At 39.8% G+C, this 20,593-nt stretch overlaps 1 protein-coding gene across 1 annotated transcript in view; it reads left to right on the top strand.

Annotated features, from left to right (window-relative positions):
• Nucleotides 1-20,593, top strand: part of ADCYAP1R1 (ADCYAP receptor type I) — a 122,986-nt gene that overhangs the window by 73,579 nt on the left and 28,814 nt on the right. Inside the window, 8 exon segments of the mRNA XM_009275979.1 lie at nucleotides 4,229-4,264; nucleotides 4,918-4,959; nucleotides 6,751-6,854; nucleotides 7,411-7,508; nucleotides 7,987-8,119; nucleotides 10,358-10,511; nucleotides 13,902-13,962; nucleotides 18,779-18,848. Coding sequence (XP_009274254.1) covers nucleotides 4,229-4,264; nucleotides 4,918-4,959; nucleotides 6,751-6,854; nucleotides 7,411-7,508; nucleotides 7,987-8,119; nucleotides 10,358-10,511; nucleotides 13,902-13,962; nucleotides 18,779-18,848 — 698 coding nt within the window.

Consider the following 20,593-nt stretch of genomic DNA (forward strand, 5'->3'; position numbering starts at 1 on the left):
AAGCTTTTTATCCCCCCCCCCCCCCCCCCCGTCACTAAAGGAACAAATGCTGGAACAAAAGGGTTAAATGCAAGTTGTGCTCAGATAAACAAATCTATGGGAGATAAAGCAGTTGCCATGCCAGCTGACACCGAAAGCAGCCAGCACAAATTTGGCACGAAGGAGATGATCTAAAAGGCTGCACTGAGCTCCAAGGCTCATCATACGCAGGCTGTTTCTTGGCTTTAGCTCTGCCAGTCCTGTTCACTTTAAATCAGAAGCAACAATTGCTTGCATCAAATTTCTCATCCGTTGGAGGATAGTGAGGAGGTGGTTATGTTTTCTGGGGCTCAGCAAATGAAAACCAAGGAAGAAAGTCTGATAAATGTGCAAGACAAGGGCATGAAAGATCTGGGTCTCTGCCACTAACTCTATGGGTAGCTGCTGGCAAGTCCTTTGACTTTTTTTCTTTCTTCTCTTTCATCTCTGCATGTAGAAAATAGAAATAAGCAATATTTTCTGTGCTTGGTTTCTCTGTTTCGTCTTTGGAACTGACAATTCAGTATGCTGATGGATCTCCTCTAGGGTCTCCAAGTAGTACTGCAAATAACATCTAATTAACAATGACAGTTAAAGCACTAATGGAAGATTTGCTTCCCAAAGAGTGACACTTACCTATTCAGTCTGGTCAAATAGTGAATAACATTATCTGTCAATATACTGGATAAACCATCCTTTGTCAAGGATAACATTAGCTTCCTCAGGAGTTTATTGACTAATGTGAGCAATTATTGATTTTAAAAATGGTGTTCTAAGACACTGTTTCATATCTGCTGCTGGGTCCATTTTTCTGTAGCTTGGGCTGTGCTGTTATTTAACTACATGTGAGGAGCCCAGGTGTCAATGTAAGTCATGACTATAATCCTTGAATTAAAATACTGAAAAATGGGTTTCCAGTCAAAATGCAGATGAAAAGCATACTTTATTTATTCTTCATTTCTGGGAGAGTAATGTATTTCATCCAGCCTGTTGCATAATCATCTTGATGGGCTTTCTCTGCTTCATCAGTGAAGTCTGATGCACCAATTTCTCATTGTTTATGTCCTAAGAGTACGGCAACGAGAGGACTCGTGTGAAGGCCCATGTGGCGAGGTGCCCTACAATTTTGCTCATTACATCACTGACACCGGAGTAAATTTGCTGAGGTCTCTCTAGGGTCAGAAAGTCACTCAGGTGAAAAAAAAAAACCCACAAAAATACAGTTTCAGGGTAATAGTTTGAAAAACGAGAGGGACCGCCCTATGTCTGGGCTTCCTTGAACCCCACCTCAAATGCAAGCTCAGGCCTTGTCCCTATATATGCAGACACGTTAAATGTTAAGCACAGAAATATTCCCAATGAACTCCATCGCCCTCTCATACACGTGAGCAAACATAACCATTGGCACAGTTATCTGTCATGTAAACATCCATATTCTGGTACAGGGTACATAAACATGGTGTCAGAGAGAAGGGCAGCAGCAGCACGCAGGAATTTAAAGCCAGATGATGGCTGTATGTTCCCTCATTGTGTGCTTATAGATATAGAGATATGTATATATGCATACACACACAAATATAACTGTACAAGTGTGTATATTATCCCAACACTCATTAGATGAACTTTGACTTTTAGTTGTAATTCAGGGCATAATGTTCAGTGTAAATCTAATTGACTTTCCAGTAGCTTAACTTATTAGTGAAAATTAGGTTGATGGATCAAGCCTAAAAGCCTGTATAGTAAAAGGTTGTACTGGAACTTTCTTCAGTACGTTAGCAAGGACTCAGATGTAGAAAAAGATGTTAATAAAAGGCAAGTTTTCTCCTACAGCAATCAGAAAATTAACATTGTCAAAAATGTGAATCCCTTCATAATGTCCAAACACAGTTAAAATGCAATAATTATTTGGGTATATAAAAAAATTATTAATATTAAAACCCTCTTAACTTTACAAACCTGCATTAATATAATGTTTTAACTGTTATTACTGATGTCATGAAATTCAAAATGAACTAAAATCTAATATTTTAACATCAGTGGGACCAACTACCACCCATGTTCAGAGTGAAATAATGATAATTTTTATTTCTTCCTTTTTAGATTAGTGAAATAAATGGTAATATTATTTCTTCCTTTTTAGATTATAGGAATAAAATAGTTAAATTTAAAACATTTACATTTCAAAAAAGATACTTTTCTGATCAACCAGTGTAACATGTCAGGGTGCCAGGAACATCAGGCTTCAATCTACTTAATATTGACCTGGTCTTCCTCCAACAAGAATTCTGGAAAGTTTGCAATATCACATTTCAGGATTTAAGCCACAGCGTACAACTGATAAACTTAAACTGGATTTTTATGAGTCAGAATGTTTTTTGGAAGTCTTTTTGCAGCTTCTCCTTACTCTGCTTCTGTGGGTCAGGCTACTGAGTGAGGTGACCTCATGTAAGGAACCAGTTCCATTATGAGCTACTGATTTGAGTGGCAGCAGGCTGTGAAAGACACTGTGAAAGATAGTGATCAAGGAACAGTGGCTTGCTCTTTGATCCTCTGCCTAATAAAACCACAGGTAAAAATTCCCACAGGATATCCTAAAGTTGGTATTCTGAATTCAGATTTTAGCAACATAGAGCTATATCACTGTTAATAAACCTGGGTTTTGGTAGGCTCAGGAGGGAAACAGGTCCGTCCAAAATATTCTGCAGAAGCATCCCTGTTATTCTGCCAAGAATGTGGAGCACAGCCACAGCGCTTCTGCAGCATCTGGTAATTTAGTCTGATGCAGCAGGTTGAATGATCTTCACTGGAAAATGTTTGCTCAGAGCATTGGTGACTTCTCTTCAGAATTAGTACACCTACCCAACATTTGCAAACATTCAAGAACCCTCATATGTGAAATCTTGAAAGCAGCTGGAGCAGAGAAGCCAGGAGACAAAGGGAGTTCTCATCATGGCTTTCAGGATTAACCCTCCAGAGTAACTGGTGGGTTGAATGTGTAGGTTTGATGTCGAATACATCCATTCAAAGACACAGTACAGCCTACCTGATGCTTCAGCTTAGTTTTCTGGACTCCCACCATCATCTTCACGCTAAACCCTCTGTTTTCTATCTTAGCAGATCAAGAAGCACATCTGATTTATTTTAGATGAGACAGAGAAATCAATGAATTTACAATTATTACATGATAAGGAATTTGAAAAAATGTAAAATATAAAATGCATTTTATGCTGTGCTGAAAAGACTCTCTTTACTATTTTGTTTCCTTAGATGCTGTCTTTCTCCTTTCCCCTAGGATCAAAATCAATCTCTGTTTGGATTTCACTTTTAATAAAAACCGTCTCATACAAATTGGTGAATGGCTTTTCCAGTCCCTAGTTGAGATATGACCATATGGTCAGGGTTAAAGAAGAACAACCTGAAGCCCTGTGGTTACTCCAGGGGATACAGAACTAAGCTAATCTAAACATTTAACCTGCCGTAGCGGTCAATGAAACGTTGGAAACATTTTTTCACCAGTCGGTGGGCCACCGTCAGAGCTCTTTGCAGACAGCGTTGTCAGGCTCCTCGGTGTCTCTCTGTGCATGATGCAGCAGCACCACTCGGTGGCTTAAGGCAACTCCTCTTTATGCATCCCCCAAAACCGAGCTTGAGCCAAAATCCACTGGGGATTTGGGAAAATTTGACTTCAGTGCAATTCAGGTTAAGTATTTAGTAGGGTGGGTGGGAGACTGGTTTAAGATAATCCCCACATTTTATTTTGGAGGGACAAAAGTAAAGAAAAAATTTTAATGCAAACCCAAACTTTTATGATTTCCCATTATAACATTTCGTATTTTTAATATACAAATCAGCATGAATTTCGGCACAATATTTTGGAAATGTGGGGGTCTTTCTTATTTCAGACCCCCCCCTTTAAAAAAAAAAAAGAAAAGAAAAAAAAACAAACACAACAAAAAAGCCTCATCTCATTTTCATATCCTTCCTAGAGTTTGATGAAACTCCATGATAACCAGAGATTTAATGATACGATGCAATCAACCATCTTCTGAAAAGCACTTTCCACCCATAAATTTACAGTACTGATCTTGAAAAAAAGTTTTAAACAAAATTTTCTTGCAGTTCTTCTCTGGGCAGTGCTACATCCACTCCTTTTATGGGAAGCAAGCTATTATCAAGATCAAATTAATTTTTTTTATTCTTCTAATTTCAGGTTGGGAAGTAGATAACTTGGGGCAAACCCATGCAGGTAAGAACCAGTTGTGTTCACTACCTCCTATGTATCTCAGTTCTCAAAAACTGTATGTAGAGCACATGATAATATCAGATTATTGAAAATTTGTCTGTGTATCAACCATTGTTTTAATGAATACATGTAGTTCACTGTAACACTGAGACAAAAAGTGAAAGTACAAATCTGATAAGTTTCTAGAAATCAATGTGATCTAACCTAAAACCACAAAATTAAACTGTCTTACTTAAAACCAATTAATTATTGCTTTTTGTCATTGATGGATGAAAAAATAGTTTCATGAATTCTGTGAAAACTGACCATACTTAAATATCTATGGATTATAAATGCAAATTTCTAAAGATATAATAACTGACTTCTATATTTTTCCAATAAAATTGGTCATAATTTGATTGTATGTTGTTTTAGCTATGTGCTCGCTGCCTGCACTAGCGATTTTATAATTTTGTAGGTTCAGCTTTGATTTAAACTCATAGGTAAAACTGTGTTTACTTCCTGAAAAGACAGAATCAAGTATTTATTGCATTTGGGCCTGATCCAAACAAATAAAAATCAATTGGATTCTATTCACTGATTTCCACAGAGACCAGTTTGGGTCCTAATAGAAAACACAATCAAAACAATTTCATACCAAATTTCCACTTTTATAGGTGATTATGACCTGCTGGAAAGCACAGCCCAGTCTCCCCTAGGTAAGAAACAGAACCATGGAATGTTTCTCTTTTTATTTTAACTCTGTTAAAAAGGAAGCTCCAAGCTTTTTTCCCTGCCATTTAGGTATTATTTTCTAATCAGTTCTAATTATGGTGACACATTTTCTGGTGCATTACTTTTAGCAGTATTATGAAAATTGCGTTGCAATCTAGCAAGTATGTTGTTATAAATTATATCTACCTGCTTAACAGTAATTACTAAATGGTGTTAAGGAAAGTCAACACATGATTCAGTGGTTATTTTCCATAGAAAACTGGAGATGAATGTGCAAGAGAAATTTACCAAAATTTGCCAAGTAATGCAATGTTCTTAAATGAATGCCGTGATTAAATAGATATATTCTGCCGCATGGATGGCAAACAGATTCTCTAAAAATAAGGTCACTGCTGGTGTTATGAGCTACTTGAATAAACTGCTGTAAGAATGCGAAGCAGCACAACCTTAATAAAAAAAAAAAAAAAAAAAAAACAATCAACCCTTGGAAATTTCCATCAATTTTGTTCAAGGTACAGCTCAAACTCCAAAAACTGTAATAGTTTGATAAATGGAAAATGTTCTATTGTGTTCGAGAGGAATAAGTGCAGCCAGCAGCCCAGGTCTAATTTTTCAACCAGGTCACTGAGCTCTGGCAAGAGTAATGGTGGTGAAAAAGAGCACCACGGGGGCCATCCCACCTTAGGCAGCCTCAGTAACAAAGTGAGTGTCAAGAGACACTTTCCTCTTCTCCCCCCAGCTCCTGTTTCCCAATAAAGTTTTATGCCTTTTGATTGTGTCAGTGAAAGCTATTTAGGAGCTAGTCCTTATATATGAGATTAACCAAACAATTAGGGTAAAAAGAGAGAAAAAGAGAAGGAGGTTTTCTCTGACCCAGTCTTAAGCCTCCTTGCAAACACTTTCTTCAGAGTAAGGTTATAAACTGGCATTGGAACAAATAATAGGCAGAGGAATGTGAGAAGCTCTGAAACAGGTTTGAAATTGTTAACTGAAACCACACTGGGCGTCTGGAGGTGTAAATGAACATATTGCTCTGAAGACAGACAGGGAAGAGATTCCCACTCCATCTTTCCTTTGTTTTCCTACAGACCCATCTCACAAAGTCACTCCCAGATCAGAGCCTAGGAAATCTAGAGCCTTGAAGATAAATGAGTGGGATACATGTTTTCTGACTGTAGAACAATCCACCTCCCTCACCATAGACATAGAATGGCTATTTTACATATCCTACAATACCCTGCCTGGCTTCCAGCAGCTGCTCCAAAAGATCATGTTAGCCTTGTGTTTTCTTGCCAGTCCCATGCAGATGCCTCAGCTATAGATCGCCTTAAATAGCACAGACTGCCTACCTATATTTAAGCACTGGGCTTAACCTTTAGCCATCTGAAGTGTAGATGTCTACATCAAAGCTGTATTCCCCGGATGCCTTTCAGAGTCAATGGAGAGAAATGGATATTTACCTGACCCCTGGTTTAGGTACCCACTTGGGAATGAGATCTTTGGTGGCCTGGAGGCACTGACTATACTAGTTAAATCTTTTTTGCTCTCTGGTGACCAGCTGTAGTAGTAGACATCCGTAGGTGCCTATTGTAGAATTGGGTCATTAAAGATGTCATTAAACTTTCAAGATGCCATTAAAGTCTTCTATGGATAGCCAGATAAATAGTACCCCCAGAGGTACCGAGGGGTTTTCTTTGGTCACGTACCAAGGGGAAGGAGGGTATGTCCTGGGGTTTGCTTCAGCAATGTCACATTCCCAACTGTACTTGACGTAGGGGACATCAGCAGAAATTGCACTGAAGATGGCTGGTCTGAACCTTTTCCTCATTATTATGATGCCTGTGGCTTCGATGAAAACGAAACAGAGTCCGATAACCAGGTGAGAATTAATCTTATGATTAAAAAAAAATGAAGGGGGGGAGCAGCAGACTGCTTTTTGTCCAGCCTCTGGTTATGTTCTGATTTGATGGTGATTAGGATGAATCAATCAGATATTTATGGGCATAAAAATGTGAGAAGCAAGATTTAGATTCTTCCTAGTCCTGTACTGAATAGTTCCAGAATATGAGTGTTTACTGTTGATACGGCTTGTAACTTCTAGAAGCATGGGTTAGCCCCCAGTTCTTCCCCTATTGACTAAAGAATCCCTTAGCCAACTACTTTTTTTCTACAGATACATGCACAGTGGTCAAAGAAATATAGACAGCCTTTACTAGCTCACTGACAAATAAGCTTCACAGTATGCAGACCCAAGGGTACACCAGACATAGAGCAATGCTCTAATATACAGTGAGATCTCAGAGGAACCAAGAGGAGAAAACAACCAGGCTGCTCAAGAAACAAATCCTGCCTATGGTTCCCCCTGCACGTAGACAGGGCAAAGAAGATGTGACCACAGATGAACCATTTAACTGTGTGTTGTTTTGCCTCCCAAGGATTACTACTATCTATCTGTGAAGGCTCTGTACACGGTGGGATACAGCACTTCTCTTGTTTCTCTCACCACCGCCATGGTTATCCTGTGTCGTTTCAGGTGAGTCAGGACATGAACAGTGGGCTGTTCAGTCACTGGAGGAAAAAGGCTAGAGCTCATAGGCCCAAAACAACGTTTAAGCTTTTAGCTCACCAGATGTAGAATAAGAGGGAGACAACCCTTTAATAGAGTTGTTCCCCCAGCTTGGACACACTCCAGTATTCACATTTTGGTAGACTGTAGATGCAACTGCAGAAGCTGTGGGTCTATTTTATGCGACTGCAGTAGCTGCATTGGACTGGGTCTATTTTATGCTACCCCGCATGCTTTTACAGGAAAATGCCCAAATCCTCCTCTTGGTCAGGTTTAGGGTCAGTATTATCCACGCTCTTGACCTTCAGATGTTGTTATTCTTATCACCAAGGTGCTAGGAGCTCTGGCTATGTGTGCAGATAGGCCTAGTGTGTTATTTCCATGAAAGAAAAGCCTTTTTTTTTTCTATTTCTTCTTTTCCTCTCCCTTGCTCTTTCCTCTCTAGGAAGCTTCACTGCACTCGAAATTTTATCCACATGAACCTCTTTGTTTCATTCATCCTACGTGCAATATCTGTATTCATTAAAGATGGGGTTCTTTATGCTGAACAGGATGGCAACCACTGTTTTATCTCAACGGTAAGTAAAACCAAAGCCAAAGCCTTTTTCTTTTTTATGAGATAACAAAAAACAGCGAGGAAGGCAGCAGTCTGAAGCCTTTTCCTTTTTTATTTCAGCATGAGATAACAAAAAACAGCGAGGAAGGCAGCAGTCTGTTGGGTATATAGGCTGAGAAGCTATTGGGAGAGAAGGTAATTGTTGGTAAAATTCCTTCCAGGTTCACAACAAAACTGTGGATGGTATTGTCTCATGACAAGTGTCCAGCGGTCTGTCCTTTAGGACAAACCTACAAGTTTCGGTTTCTGAGTCTATCCAGGTTGTTTCTCCCTTTCACAGGTCTGCACAGTGATCGGTGGGATGAGAGCAGACACAAGCAATTTCCTTCATCTGAAGGTCTGGTTTTTCTCCAGAGCCTTATTTGTTCTGGATGTCAGGCAGAGTCATGTGTAGAGAGGGTGACCGTTCAGACGTAGAAAATACCCCTGACGGTCACACTCTCAAAAAATCATTAGTATTAGCCACGTGTTTGTTTCTGAAGTGTGTGGTTTCAAGGAAAGCAGTCTCTTTCACAGATGCACTTAGCTATATATTGCATGTAAATTCCAGCTCCTTTCACATTTAAGGCTAGTATTTCATTTGATAAATCAGCTCACTGGGTGTAATTATGATGGAATTACAGTGAGTTCCCAAACTGAGATCTCCTTTATCCATCCAGTTATAAGCTAAATTCGCTATGAGTCACTTCCACAAGGAAAGTGCAGCTGTATAGTTTCTTAGTCAGCCTTTTCTTTGTCATTGAAACTAGTTTTTGCTTTTAATTCTTCTCCATAACAAAGCTGAAGCCATGTTAGGTCTGTAGTTTGTTCACACCACTCTTCTAATAGTGGCATCTGCCTCTGTTTTGAAACACTTGAAACATAGAACACGTTAAAATCAGCCACCTAATGACCAGATCTTCAGCCCTGTTAGATCTTCCATGGAGAAACTCAAGATCTGACGGTTTAAACATGTTGGTTGTAGATTTGTCCCAGAGGATGGAGTGCAAGTGGGAACCAGCCAAAATTGTCAGCCTCCCACTGCCCCAGGCAGGAGCTTCCAGCTTATACACTGATTCTGCTCTGATTTGTTGAAAGGTCCTGCTTTGGTAGGACTAATGATGTCTCACTGGGATGCAACTTTGGAAAGACAAGTGTGTCCTACTCTCATAGAATCAGGGTAGAGCTCGGTTTCCACTTAAGGCTTTCATCATTGAATCATAAAATCATAGAATAATTTAGGTTGGAAAAGTCCTCTAAGATCATCGGGTCCAACCGTCAACCCAACACCACCATGCCCACTAAACCATGTCCCTAAGCGCCTCATCTACACGTCTTTTAAATACCTCCAGGGATGGGGACTCCACCACTTCCCTGGGAAGCCTGTTCCAATGCTTCATAACCTTTTTGGTGAAGAAATTTTTCCTAATATCCAATCTAAACCTCCCCTGGCACAACTTGAGACTGTTTCCTCTCGTCCTATCACTTGTTACTTGGAAAAGAGACTGACTCCCACCTCGCTCCAGCCTCCTTTCAAGTAATTGTAGAGAGTGATGAGGTCTCCCCTCAGCCTCCTTTTCTCCAGGCTAAACAACCCCGGTTCCTTCTTTTTTTTCTTTTTTCTTTTGTCCGCTGCTTTTCACCCCAGTAAATGAATGAAAGCTTCTATCGTTTTTTACAGTAAATCACCCTGCTTTCTTTCACTTACGCTTACTTTCATTTTTCTGTCCCTGAGTGACAACACCAGCAAATGGCAAGGAAGCACAATTCTGAGCTGCACGCAGGAGGGTGCATCCTTTCTGATCCCACTCTCGGGGCTTTCCACAATCCTGCCATTTCACATCCTTCCTTAGGTTTCTCAATACATAACTATATTCTTTTCTTCTCTGCACTTAATCCTTGGAAAGGGGGCTTAAGTCTAGCAATTAGCATCCATTGATGGTGTGAACTCCCACTAATACAAGACGTTCTCAAGCTGTCTGCAGACACTCGTCAACCACCTCCCACTGGCAAAATTGGTTACCTGCCCTTTCAAGCTTTGCTCACTAAGTGGCACCTCACATTCTTCTCATGCTTTTAAAACTTTACTATTAAAAGTGTATAATACCAGTCCCAGCTGTGTTCCTTTCCACTAAGAGGTTTGGAGACGTTGAAAGCATTTTCTCTATCTGTTAGGCAGAAACAACATGGAAATAACTTTGTTTTTCTTGATTCTCTGCAGGTGGAATGCAAAGCAGTGATGGTGTTTTTTCACTACTGTGTCATGTCCAACTACTTCTGGCTTTTCATTGAGGGATTGTACCTTTTCACTTTATTGGTAGAAACCTTTTTCCCAGAGAGGAGATATTTCTACTGGTACACTATTATTGGCTGGGGTACGTGACATTTCTTGTCTAAAATGTGTCTCGGTGTGCAAGACAACTCCACAAACCGTCTAATATTTCCATATAGAGTTTCAAAGTGTAGTTTTAGTCTTTGTATAGAAGTACCACTGCAGACCGAACCGTGTTGTGCTTTTTTGTCTGAATAGAGTTGAACAGAGATCTGGAGGACACCGCATCTCTTGCAGAGATGTAGTCCACAATTACGAATTGCCTTCTACAAGATAGGATCTTAATGCCGAGTTCTTCAGCTTAATCAAATCTGCAATGCTCAGTCTAGTCCAAGACTTCATTTGTGCCTTTCTTCCAGTTAATAGCTAAATTGAAAATGTATCCAAAGGGTATCCACATATGCTCATCCCACCTGGATGGGAAATGGAAACTTGCAATGGGAAGAAACAAGATTTGTTTCAGAAAGGCCAGTTGTACGATGATAACCAGTGTAATTATTTTTCATTCTGGCCTTCTGGAGAGAAATTGATTCCTGTAACACGTTAATTCAAACAGTTCTTTGCTGACGTTTTTGCACAGAAGTCAGATGGTGAATGCAGAAGAATACATTCACTGTAAATGTACCCTAAGAAGGTTAAGCTCAATTTTTATACTTAAACAAACATACTTCTGAAATATTCTGGAAATAATCCTGTATATTTATGTGTAAAGTCTATATATAAGCCACATGCCTTAAACTATTCTCCTTTGAAAAAAACATCCTCATGTAACCTGAACCTTCAAGCAATCCGCAGCTGGTTTTGTTTTTTCCCTCCTGAGGCAGCTGTATATACACAAAAATTCTCATCTCCTGGCAAAGACTCCCTACAAGCATATAAAGGCTATTGGAAAAGATGGCTATTGGAAAAGAAACTATTGGAAAAGGATGTTCAAAGTTCCCCTTATAGTATCCACAGATGTATAATCACATTAGAGCTGAGATATAAGGCTGTTTTCAAAGAGAACTTGGGGGTTCTGTACCTGAAAATGTGACAATTATAAAAGAAAACAATGTGTAAAACTTTGAAATCTGAACATAGATCAGAGTTTGGGTTCCTTTAATTAAGTTTGCACAAATTTCATATCTGTAGGTTTGTCTTAATGTGAGAATATTGCAACACAGCATATTAACTGATTTTTTTTTTTTCTTTAAATCAGTCTTTGTAATGAAAGAACTACCCAGATGGATTCATTCTGTAATGCAACTTCAACATATTTGGTCTTCAGTTGAACACCATAAATAATACCTAGCTGTTCAGTTTATAGATAGCACTTCACATTCAAAGCAGTATCAATAATATCCATTAATAACACTAAGAGAATCTCCAAATGTGGATGATTTTGGTTTTGTTTTATTTTTTAAATACAATATTTTCTCAGCCTCTGCATATTTCAACTTGAATAGCGGTTCCCCTGACCTGGCAGGAGCAATTGGCACTTTGCAAGAACAGAAGCACTTCCAGACTCTGGATGCAAGTCATGTAGGGCAAAAGCAGCCCCTCAGCTCAGAGCTGATGGGGAAGGAGTTGCACTGAAGCAGCAATAAACAAGAGCTCAGCATTTTGCAGCATCTGGATGTTTATCTGTTTCTTAAAATGCGCTGAGCACATCAGTGTCCTCATTTGATTAATGAGAACTGTGTATGTCTCTGTCGATCCAGACAATTTTTTCCTCTTAAATATGTAATATGCTGGTAAGTTCTCTGGATAGACTGCTGTCTTCCTGAGATATCTCCTAATGCCTGCTCCTTACTCAGGGCAGAAATACAGTCAGCAAGAATAGCTCTCTTCTCAGCCTTTGAGGCTTGTCTGTTTTCTGATGTTACTCAGAAGCTGAAAAGAAAGTGATGAAGTTATATATAACTTCTGATGTAAAGAAAAGTAATGTGTGTGTATATTCATATAGCAGATGGTTCAAAACTCCAAACTGATCTGAAACGTGCTTTTTGAACTATATTTTTGTGACACATTTAGTTTAATTCTGCCTTCCTGCCCATGTTTCAGACTTGGAACACTATTCATACCCTCAAAATTTATATAATGCAAATCAGTCCAAACTAGATAGCACGTCAGACCCATGATTGATATTTAAAGATTATTTTTATTATTGTGCATCTGTTAAGCGCACAAAGATCTTAATGTTTTCTAGGTATTCTCATGTGAGAAAAACAGACTTCAATTTAAATTAAATATGCATGATTTCTTCTCCCGAAAGCCTGTCATTTTATTTCTTTTTATCATTTTCCCTTCAAATATTTCTGTGTGTGCTTTTTTAAAGGAGGAGGGCTTCATCAGTCATCTAGGTCTATCAGGGATATTTTTATTTCTGATAGCAAAAATATGAGATTTGACAGAGACTCACTTCAGTGGATTCAGTCGAGTGACTAATTAATGTGACATCAACACAGCCTTGCAAAATGTATGAAACATAATTGTTCCTGTCAACTTATGACAGTCTCGTTCACCGCTGCAAGCTGGGGTTATCAAGGTCCTTGTTTTGTTTGCTTTTTAGCACTTTATCTTTCCAGTGGTGCCTGAATAGAGGTAGGCAGTTCCTAGTCAAAGATTTTATTAGCCATAAAATGTAGATCCAACTTACCCGGACTTTTCTTGCAAGACTGCATTATTTTTTAAAAATATTTCCACCGAAAACCACACTTTTAGTGTTTTCAGAAAGGAAAATAAATCCAGGTTTCTCAGTGGATTCTTACTTTTTTCATTTAATTTGTATTTTACATGCATTTTTTAAAGAGTAAAGAAATGTCTGAAATAGAAGTGAAATTCTTGCTCCCAATATTCTCTTTTGGGGCCTTGGTTTTGTTTTGGTTTTTTTTCATGAAAAAAAATGAAACATTCCTGTGAGTAATGGAATACTATCCTCTACTGATTTCTTTTGGTTGAATAAGTAAAGCAAAATCAGTTATTTACACAATAACAGAGAAATTGCAATACATGCGAATCTTTTACAACAAAACCACACAAGAATATAAAGAATACAATAATGCCATTACAGCTCAACATCTGCCATTCTCCAATTATTGCATAATTACAGTAGCCCTAGACACGGAAGCTGATGTCACTGCTTTTATTTTCTACAGATTATGTTTTAATGTTCATGCAACAAGATGCAGTACAACAACTGAGCAATAATGACCTGAAACGACGTCACTGTTTCCTGTTATCAGTTTTGCTTCTGCAATCCCACCAAGACTAACCCACCCTCTGACTGAGATAGATGTTTCTAGAGCTCTGAATTAACGTAATGAATCACATTTTTTCGTGCACGAGTGCTATTAGGAAATAAAACCTCAGTGGAGAGGTTGCAAAAAGTGCTCATTGCTGAGTACTAAATGTGTCTAGGCTGCTAGCGATATCACCATCTTATCTTCTGCAGGTACCCCAACAATTTGTGTCACTGTCTGGGCAGTGCTGAGACTTCACTTTGATGATACTGGGTAGGTATCGCTGCGTGGGAAATCATTTCACGTCCATTCAGCACGATGGCAAGGATGAAACAGAAATATAGCGATCAGAGGACATGACTAATTTCTCCTTCCATTTCTGACATTGATTTGTGTATGCAAGTAGTTTAGGTCCAATGTTCAACCTAGAGTGTTTTCCTGTTCGGCTGCATAAATAGCCATAGTTCGATGTTTATGTCCCTATTGCACTGGTGAATTCATGAGAGAAGATGTAGGCATCTACCCTGTAAACCTGCAGCTGACCCAGTGGCCCTCTGTTCCCTGCTCCGTTAAATTAGTGGAGTCCAGGATATGGTTATCTCATCGTAAAAGAGCTGTCAGGTGAATCACACCTGTGATTGTCTTCTCTCCAACTGATTATGAAGGAAGATGAACGTGATGAGCTCATCTGTAGAAATTATTGCAGATATCTCTGATGTGATGAGTGAAATCTGCGCAAGGAGTTGCTGAGCTTTGATTTACAAAGGCAATTAGGAGTTTAGCTTCCCCTTGGAGAGTTTTTTTGCACAAATCTAGTGGGGGAGATGAGTAGAGGTGAGACAGAAATCCGCATCCTGTCTTCTGTGTGAAGAAAAATGAGGAAATGGAATAATTTCGGAAAGAATTCAGGAGGGTAGATTCCAACCAAATGGTCTCTTTCTGCAGGGAAAAAAAAAAACCTGCAAAGATCCTGTATCCTTTTCTAAAGGACCAAAAGAAAAGGCTGCTCCCAGAGATGGCTCTGCCCATCTCGGTAGGCAGAAGATTGATTGGTCTGATAGAGCAGCAGACATAGCTGGTAGGAAAGGACATGAATGTACACCTTGAAAATACAAACAGCAATGTGTTTTGTTTTGGGTTTTTTTTGTGACAGCTATGTTTGAAATTGGTGAAATGTTAGGAAAAATGCTGGGAATGAGGGAGGCTGAAGTTGGACTAGATGATCGTTGTGGGTCCCTTCCAACTGAAACAGTCTATTCTATTCTATTCTATTCTAAAATTTGGAAAATCCAGCAGTGGTCCTCTGAAAACCTTGATCTGAGTGAAAGGCATCATTATGTACCCAAGTCCCATTTCCAAGAGACTTAGGCTTATATTTTAATTTTGCCTTATACTAGAGATACCTGGATCCAAAATCTGCACAACACTCACTGTTCTGTCAGGTTTTCTTCATCCTTGTTCTTTCATGCTCTTTTTGGAAAGCACATAAAGCCCTTCCTCCACTGGGGATGCCAGTGCTTTGACCCAATGTTCTATTTTGACATTAAGACAAATTAAATCATTTATTTCCATGCAAAACAAGCCAGATACCCCTGTTGTGTCATTATTATGATTACAACACTGGTCCTAAATGCATTAATTTCTCTTAGGAGTCCAAACAGTCCTTGCATTTTGCGGGTGGGGGGAATGTCTCGCAGAAGGAAAAAGAAGAAAAAAAAAAAACAAAAAAAAAACCCTTTCCTTTCTTTTAGTTAGAGAAGCTATTTAGCATGCAACACATTTAGACAGATTCTAGCTGAGCGTCTCAGTGGCTACTTTTTAAAAATCAGCAAGCATTGTTCTGGGGGTGGGGAGAGAAGCCAGCGTGAGCCTGAAAACATTGCAGAAATTACTGAGCTGGGAAACCACAGTTGCAAAGGCATGGACTAAAATACAGACTCTGAGTCTGAGTCTCCTCCTGCTTGCTCCTTATCAAACTGGCAGAGCTCCCTTGGCTTCAGCTCCTGATTCACATCACTGTAAGTGACAGGTTTGTGGAGATAAACGCAACTGTCTGTTTATCCAGAGCTGTGTTACTGAATTAAGTGGAGTTATTCCAGATGTACACCAGAGATGAACAGAGATCAGACTCTGGCCTTTTCGAATGGAAATCACATCCCTCCCCCATCCCACTGGCTCCCTTCCCTTCATCCGTCCTGAAAAAGAGTCCTGTGTGTCTGACCTCCACTGTAGCAATGCATTTGAAAGAAATTAGGGAGCCTGTTTATGTAGTACAGCTTGTTGGCTGATATTACAGACTGTTCTGTTGTGCATTGCTTTTTTTTCCTTCTGGTCATGTTCATCTGAGGAGAAGATGGTGTTTCTTCCACCACATCCATCCTATAGATCTCACAGGGACTTGGACCAAAAAAGACCTTGAAAAACCCTTTGTGTGAGCTTGATCTGGTTCATTGTTGACATCTACAAGGTAGACATTGGCAACTGAGCTTGCTGGGGACACATCCTGTAAAAGGAAAGGAATAGACGTTTGTAGGGGCTGATGAGTATACATTTAAAACACATCAGTGTGGAAAAAAAAAACACAAACAACAACCTCCAAGTGTCTATTTGTCCCAACTAGAGTCCAGGATAATTAGCTGGGCTCTAGATGTCTTCAATATAGACGACTGGAACTAGAGCAGGTAGATTCTGTCCCCTGTAATTTCTCATTTCTACACAGACAAATTGCCTTACACCAACGCCTGTTTGTACAGCCAGATTAGTATTAGAATGTGCCCAGATTCTTCCAGCATTGGTCAACTCACTAAAGACTTTCAGGGTAGATTTAATGTGCATCTTAGAGAGGCTGAGCTCTGCAAATAGTGGGTAATTTTCAGAAGAGGGCACCTAATTCATAAATGCATACAAAGAATTGAAAAGATAATTGGTGATATTAGGTGGGGTTTTTTTGTGGCATACAATTGTTGATAACTGAAAAGACCCTGATTTCCAGAGTGTGGGTGAGAAGGAGTTCCCTCTGAACATTTGTCCCCTTTCAAATACTTTAAGTTGGGCATCCAAAGTGAGGTAACTCAGAAATGTTACTTTGCATTTGAAAATCTCAGCCATCAGTCCCATAGATTTTGGGGTATTTTAAGTTTCTAGGCTTTGTAGACAGAAACAAAAATATGTAATTTTGTGCAAATTTGACATCCCAGCTCTATATTTTCTCTCTTCTCACCAGCTCTACCACACACCCCCTTATTGTTGGTTTTACGGGAATCCAGTAAAATATTGTTCAACTGAAATATAATAAATAGCGTTCGACTGAAAATATAAGTTCAGCTGAAATTTCTAAACCAGACATCACTCAGCTGCTTGGGATTTCTCTCATATGGACTTTGATGATGGAATTTCAGCTCTGACCCCTCACACTTACACACGTATATAGTTTTGTTTAAAGTAAAGATTTTCACTTTTCCCTCAGATGCTACGACTACCATTTAAATGACACAGAAGTTGCATTAAGCTCTCATAAGATCAGCAGTGTTTTATTCCTGTATGCTCTTTCAAATTGTTTCTTGGCATCTGACAAATGCACCATGACAACCACTGCTGGGACTTTTGGCTGTTGTCCCAGTGGGAGGGAAACCCTCCTTCTCAGAACTGCAGGTACAAAGTAGACATTTTTCTGTGATTTTATGTTTTCCAGAGGGAAGCATGAGGGGAAGAAAGCGGAGACAAATAAAAGACATTTTTTAACTGACAATCAAATTCTTAATGACTTAAAATAGTGTACCGGGGTGGTGTGGCAGGGGAAATAAGATTTTTTTTTTCATTATTATTGTTTTTCTAGCCTTAAAAATATATTATAAAGTTAAAAACCCATATGTATATGGGTCCTGTAATTAGCTTTCTCTACAAATGAATGTCCAAATGCATCCATTTTGGAGAACAAGTCTGATGAGGAGCGGCTGAGGGAACTGGGGTTGTTTAGCCTGCAGAAAAGGAGGCTGAGGGGAGACCTCATCGCTCTCTACAACTACCTGAAAGGAGGTTGTAGCGAGGTGGGGGTCGGTCTCTTTCCCAAGTAACAAGCGATAGGACGAGAGGAAATGGCCTCAAGTTGCACCAGGGGAGGTTTAGATTGGACGTGAGGAAAAATGTCTTTACTGAGAGAGTGGTTAAACATTGGACCAGGCTGCCCAGGGAAGTGGTGGAGTCCCCATCCCTGGAGGTATTGAAAAGACGAGTAGATGAGGCACTTAGGGGCATGGTTTAGTGGGTGGTGGTGTTGGGTCGACGGTTGGACTCGATGATCTTAGAGGTCTTTTCCAACCTCAATGATTCTATGATTCTATGATCCATATGGAATAAACTTCAGCAGAATCCTTTGGTGAATCTGGAGTAAGATTTTAAAAGCTGAGGTAGAAATGCCATTTTATTTATGATCACTCACTCCCAACAGCTTAAAAAAGGAGCTGACCCCAACTGTTGTCCAGTACTTGAACCTTCTTAGATGAATCCTTGCTCCTTGGTAAGACTTGCAACCCAATGACTGGAAAGTCGTCCCTATTTGTGAATACAACGAGCCTCTAGTACGTCCTCGTGTGCTAGATATGTGTAAGAATCCTCATGTCAGGGTCAGAAACCAACATTCGTATCTGTTTACTCTGGAAAAGTAACTGAGACATCAAACTTTGGAATAATCATCTCTTACCCTTCGAGGCATCCCTGTCTTTCTTTCTCTTCTACTGAGTTGTTAGCTTAAAGGGACAGTTTTACAGTTGTACTGTCTGTAGATACAGAAACATGCACAGAGGCATTTTCCAAAATGGCTAAACTGTTTAGTAAGAGGTACCACTGAAATTGCCACAAAAAGACTTATTTTACTTTCAGATAAGTTGCGTAAAGGCTGTAAAAGAAAGCTGCAACAGGGACAGACTAAAGAACTAGTACCTTTGAACCCAAATAAAATAACTTCACTACAAGACCAATCCCCCACTCTCTGCCCCCTTAAAAATTGTTGTAAGTTTATTAACTTCCTTGTTATATCTCTCTTTCTCTTTCCTTCTCTTTCCCCACCCCATTCTTTCATTAACGACTGCAGCTGCTGGGACATGAATGACAACACCGCCTTGTGGTGGGTGATCAAGGGTCCTGTGGTTGGATCAATCATGGTAAGTAGCACTTGGAGGAGGCACTTCCTCAACACTTCTGAGGGCAAATAACCAATGCAAATAGCTTCAAATGGCTTTACAAACGATGCTGCATCTGCTGTGCTGGACTACCGGACAGCTTGTCTGAATGTCCACCATTTGCCATCCGCAATGCTAAGTAATTCCACTGTTATAAAGAAGATTTAGTACAAGTTAAATGATGGTGCGCTGCCTGCAGGCAAAGACTATGTAGACAAGGAGTTATTCAGTTGCTTAAACATAGACACCAAATGCCATAAGTAAGACCCTAGAGCATATGGAGCATTTGCCTGGGGCTGGCAGATACCACACAGGGTGTATGGGAATCCTGTGCCATTGGGGTGGCAGCTGAAGGCCAAGTGGGACAATCCAGGGCATCTAAAACAATACTAGATGCCAGTGACTAGGAAACTGGACTGTGTCTGTTGAATGGAATTCACTTCACAGCTACATTTATTTATCTAATATTAGCCTTATAATGGTATTGTGGACATTGTGCAAGATGTTCAATTATCAACAAGGCATCTAAGGTCTCTTTAGTTGATGGAGGTCTTAGATTTGACTTAAATGATGCTAGATACCTCTGTATGGACAACTGAGAGGTTCTAAAGTACTCTGTTTGGGCTCCGGCTGCTGCCCCAAAAGAATATGGAAATTTTAAAATGGCATTGGGCTCCTCCAGTTAGGAAATTAAAGTGAGCCCCTAGACAATATGGTTAGTGGCACCTGAAAAGCTGTTTGGCTTACCACATGTAGGTGTCTAATTCTGGGCATGCTAAGTTGCTCTCCACACTCCAGTGACAGCGCTGGCCAGGTCTCCATTGACCGTTGTGGGAATTTAGACATCCAGCTCACAGGTAGCTATCTACAGGTAGGTGTTTTCATCAGGTTTGGTGCTTCTCCTTTTAAGTATTTGGGCAGCTGTCTGAAGTACAGTAACCTTCAGACACATTAAAGGTAATTCAGCTAATAACACTGAAGGGTATCAAGATGGAGAGGGTCCAGTGGTCTGGGTTTTTTTGTGATATCGATGTATGAGAATTTCCATGCTTTACAGACATATTTTATGAAGGATCATATTCTGGCTTTGTGGAATCAGTTATACCTGGCTTCTGTTGAAGGCATTAAAGATTCAAGCAACTAGCAAGGAACAACTGGGCTTCTCCATTCATTTGTAGTCCTCAGATCAGATAGAAAATACTTCTGAAGGAGGTGCTCACATCTAGTTTAAGTTCTTGGTCTCCTTACAGGAGAACAAGGTTGCATAAGAGACCAGCTTAAGTTTCCCACTGTTTTCTTCTAGCATTAATCTGAAGACAAAGCATCAAAATAAACTGATTTTATTAGTCTCCAAATTTTTAAAAATATATGTGTAATGACATGATTCTACAAAAGAGAAGATGCCCAGGATGACATGAAACTAAAAGACATAAAGAAGAACATTAAACACCCCACACACACACATGCACTCCTCCCCTCCCAAAACCATTAGAGGTCATCTCATCTTGGGACAGACTCAGCCAAACAGCGGGAAAGTGACACAACTTGGGATTTCCAGGAAAGGAGAGACACTAAATTGTGACTCATGGATGATGCTCATGGATGATGACTCATGGATGGGCGGGAGTGTTGATCTGCTCGAGGGTAGGAAGGCTCTGCAGAGGGACCTGGACAGGCTGGATCAATGGGCCCAGGCCAACTGTATGAGGTTCAACAAGGCCAAGTGC

The sequence above is a fragment of the Aptenodytes forsteri genome, unplaced genomic scaffold (assembly GCF_000699145.1).
Source record: "Aptenodytes forsteri isolate BGI_AS27 unplaced genomic scaffold, ASM69914v1 Scaffold80, whole genome shotgun sequence".
Taxonomy (NCBI): domain Eukaryota; kingdom Metazoa; phylum Chordata; class Aves; order Sphenisciformes; family Spheniscidae; genus Aptenodytes; species Aptenodytes forsteri.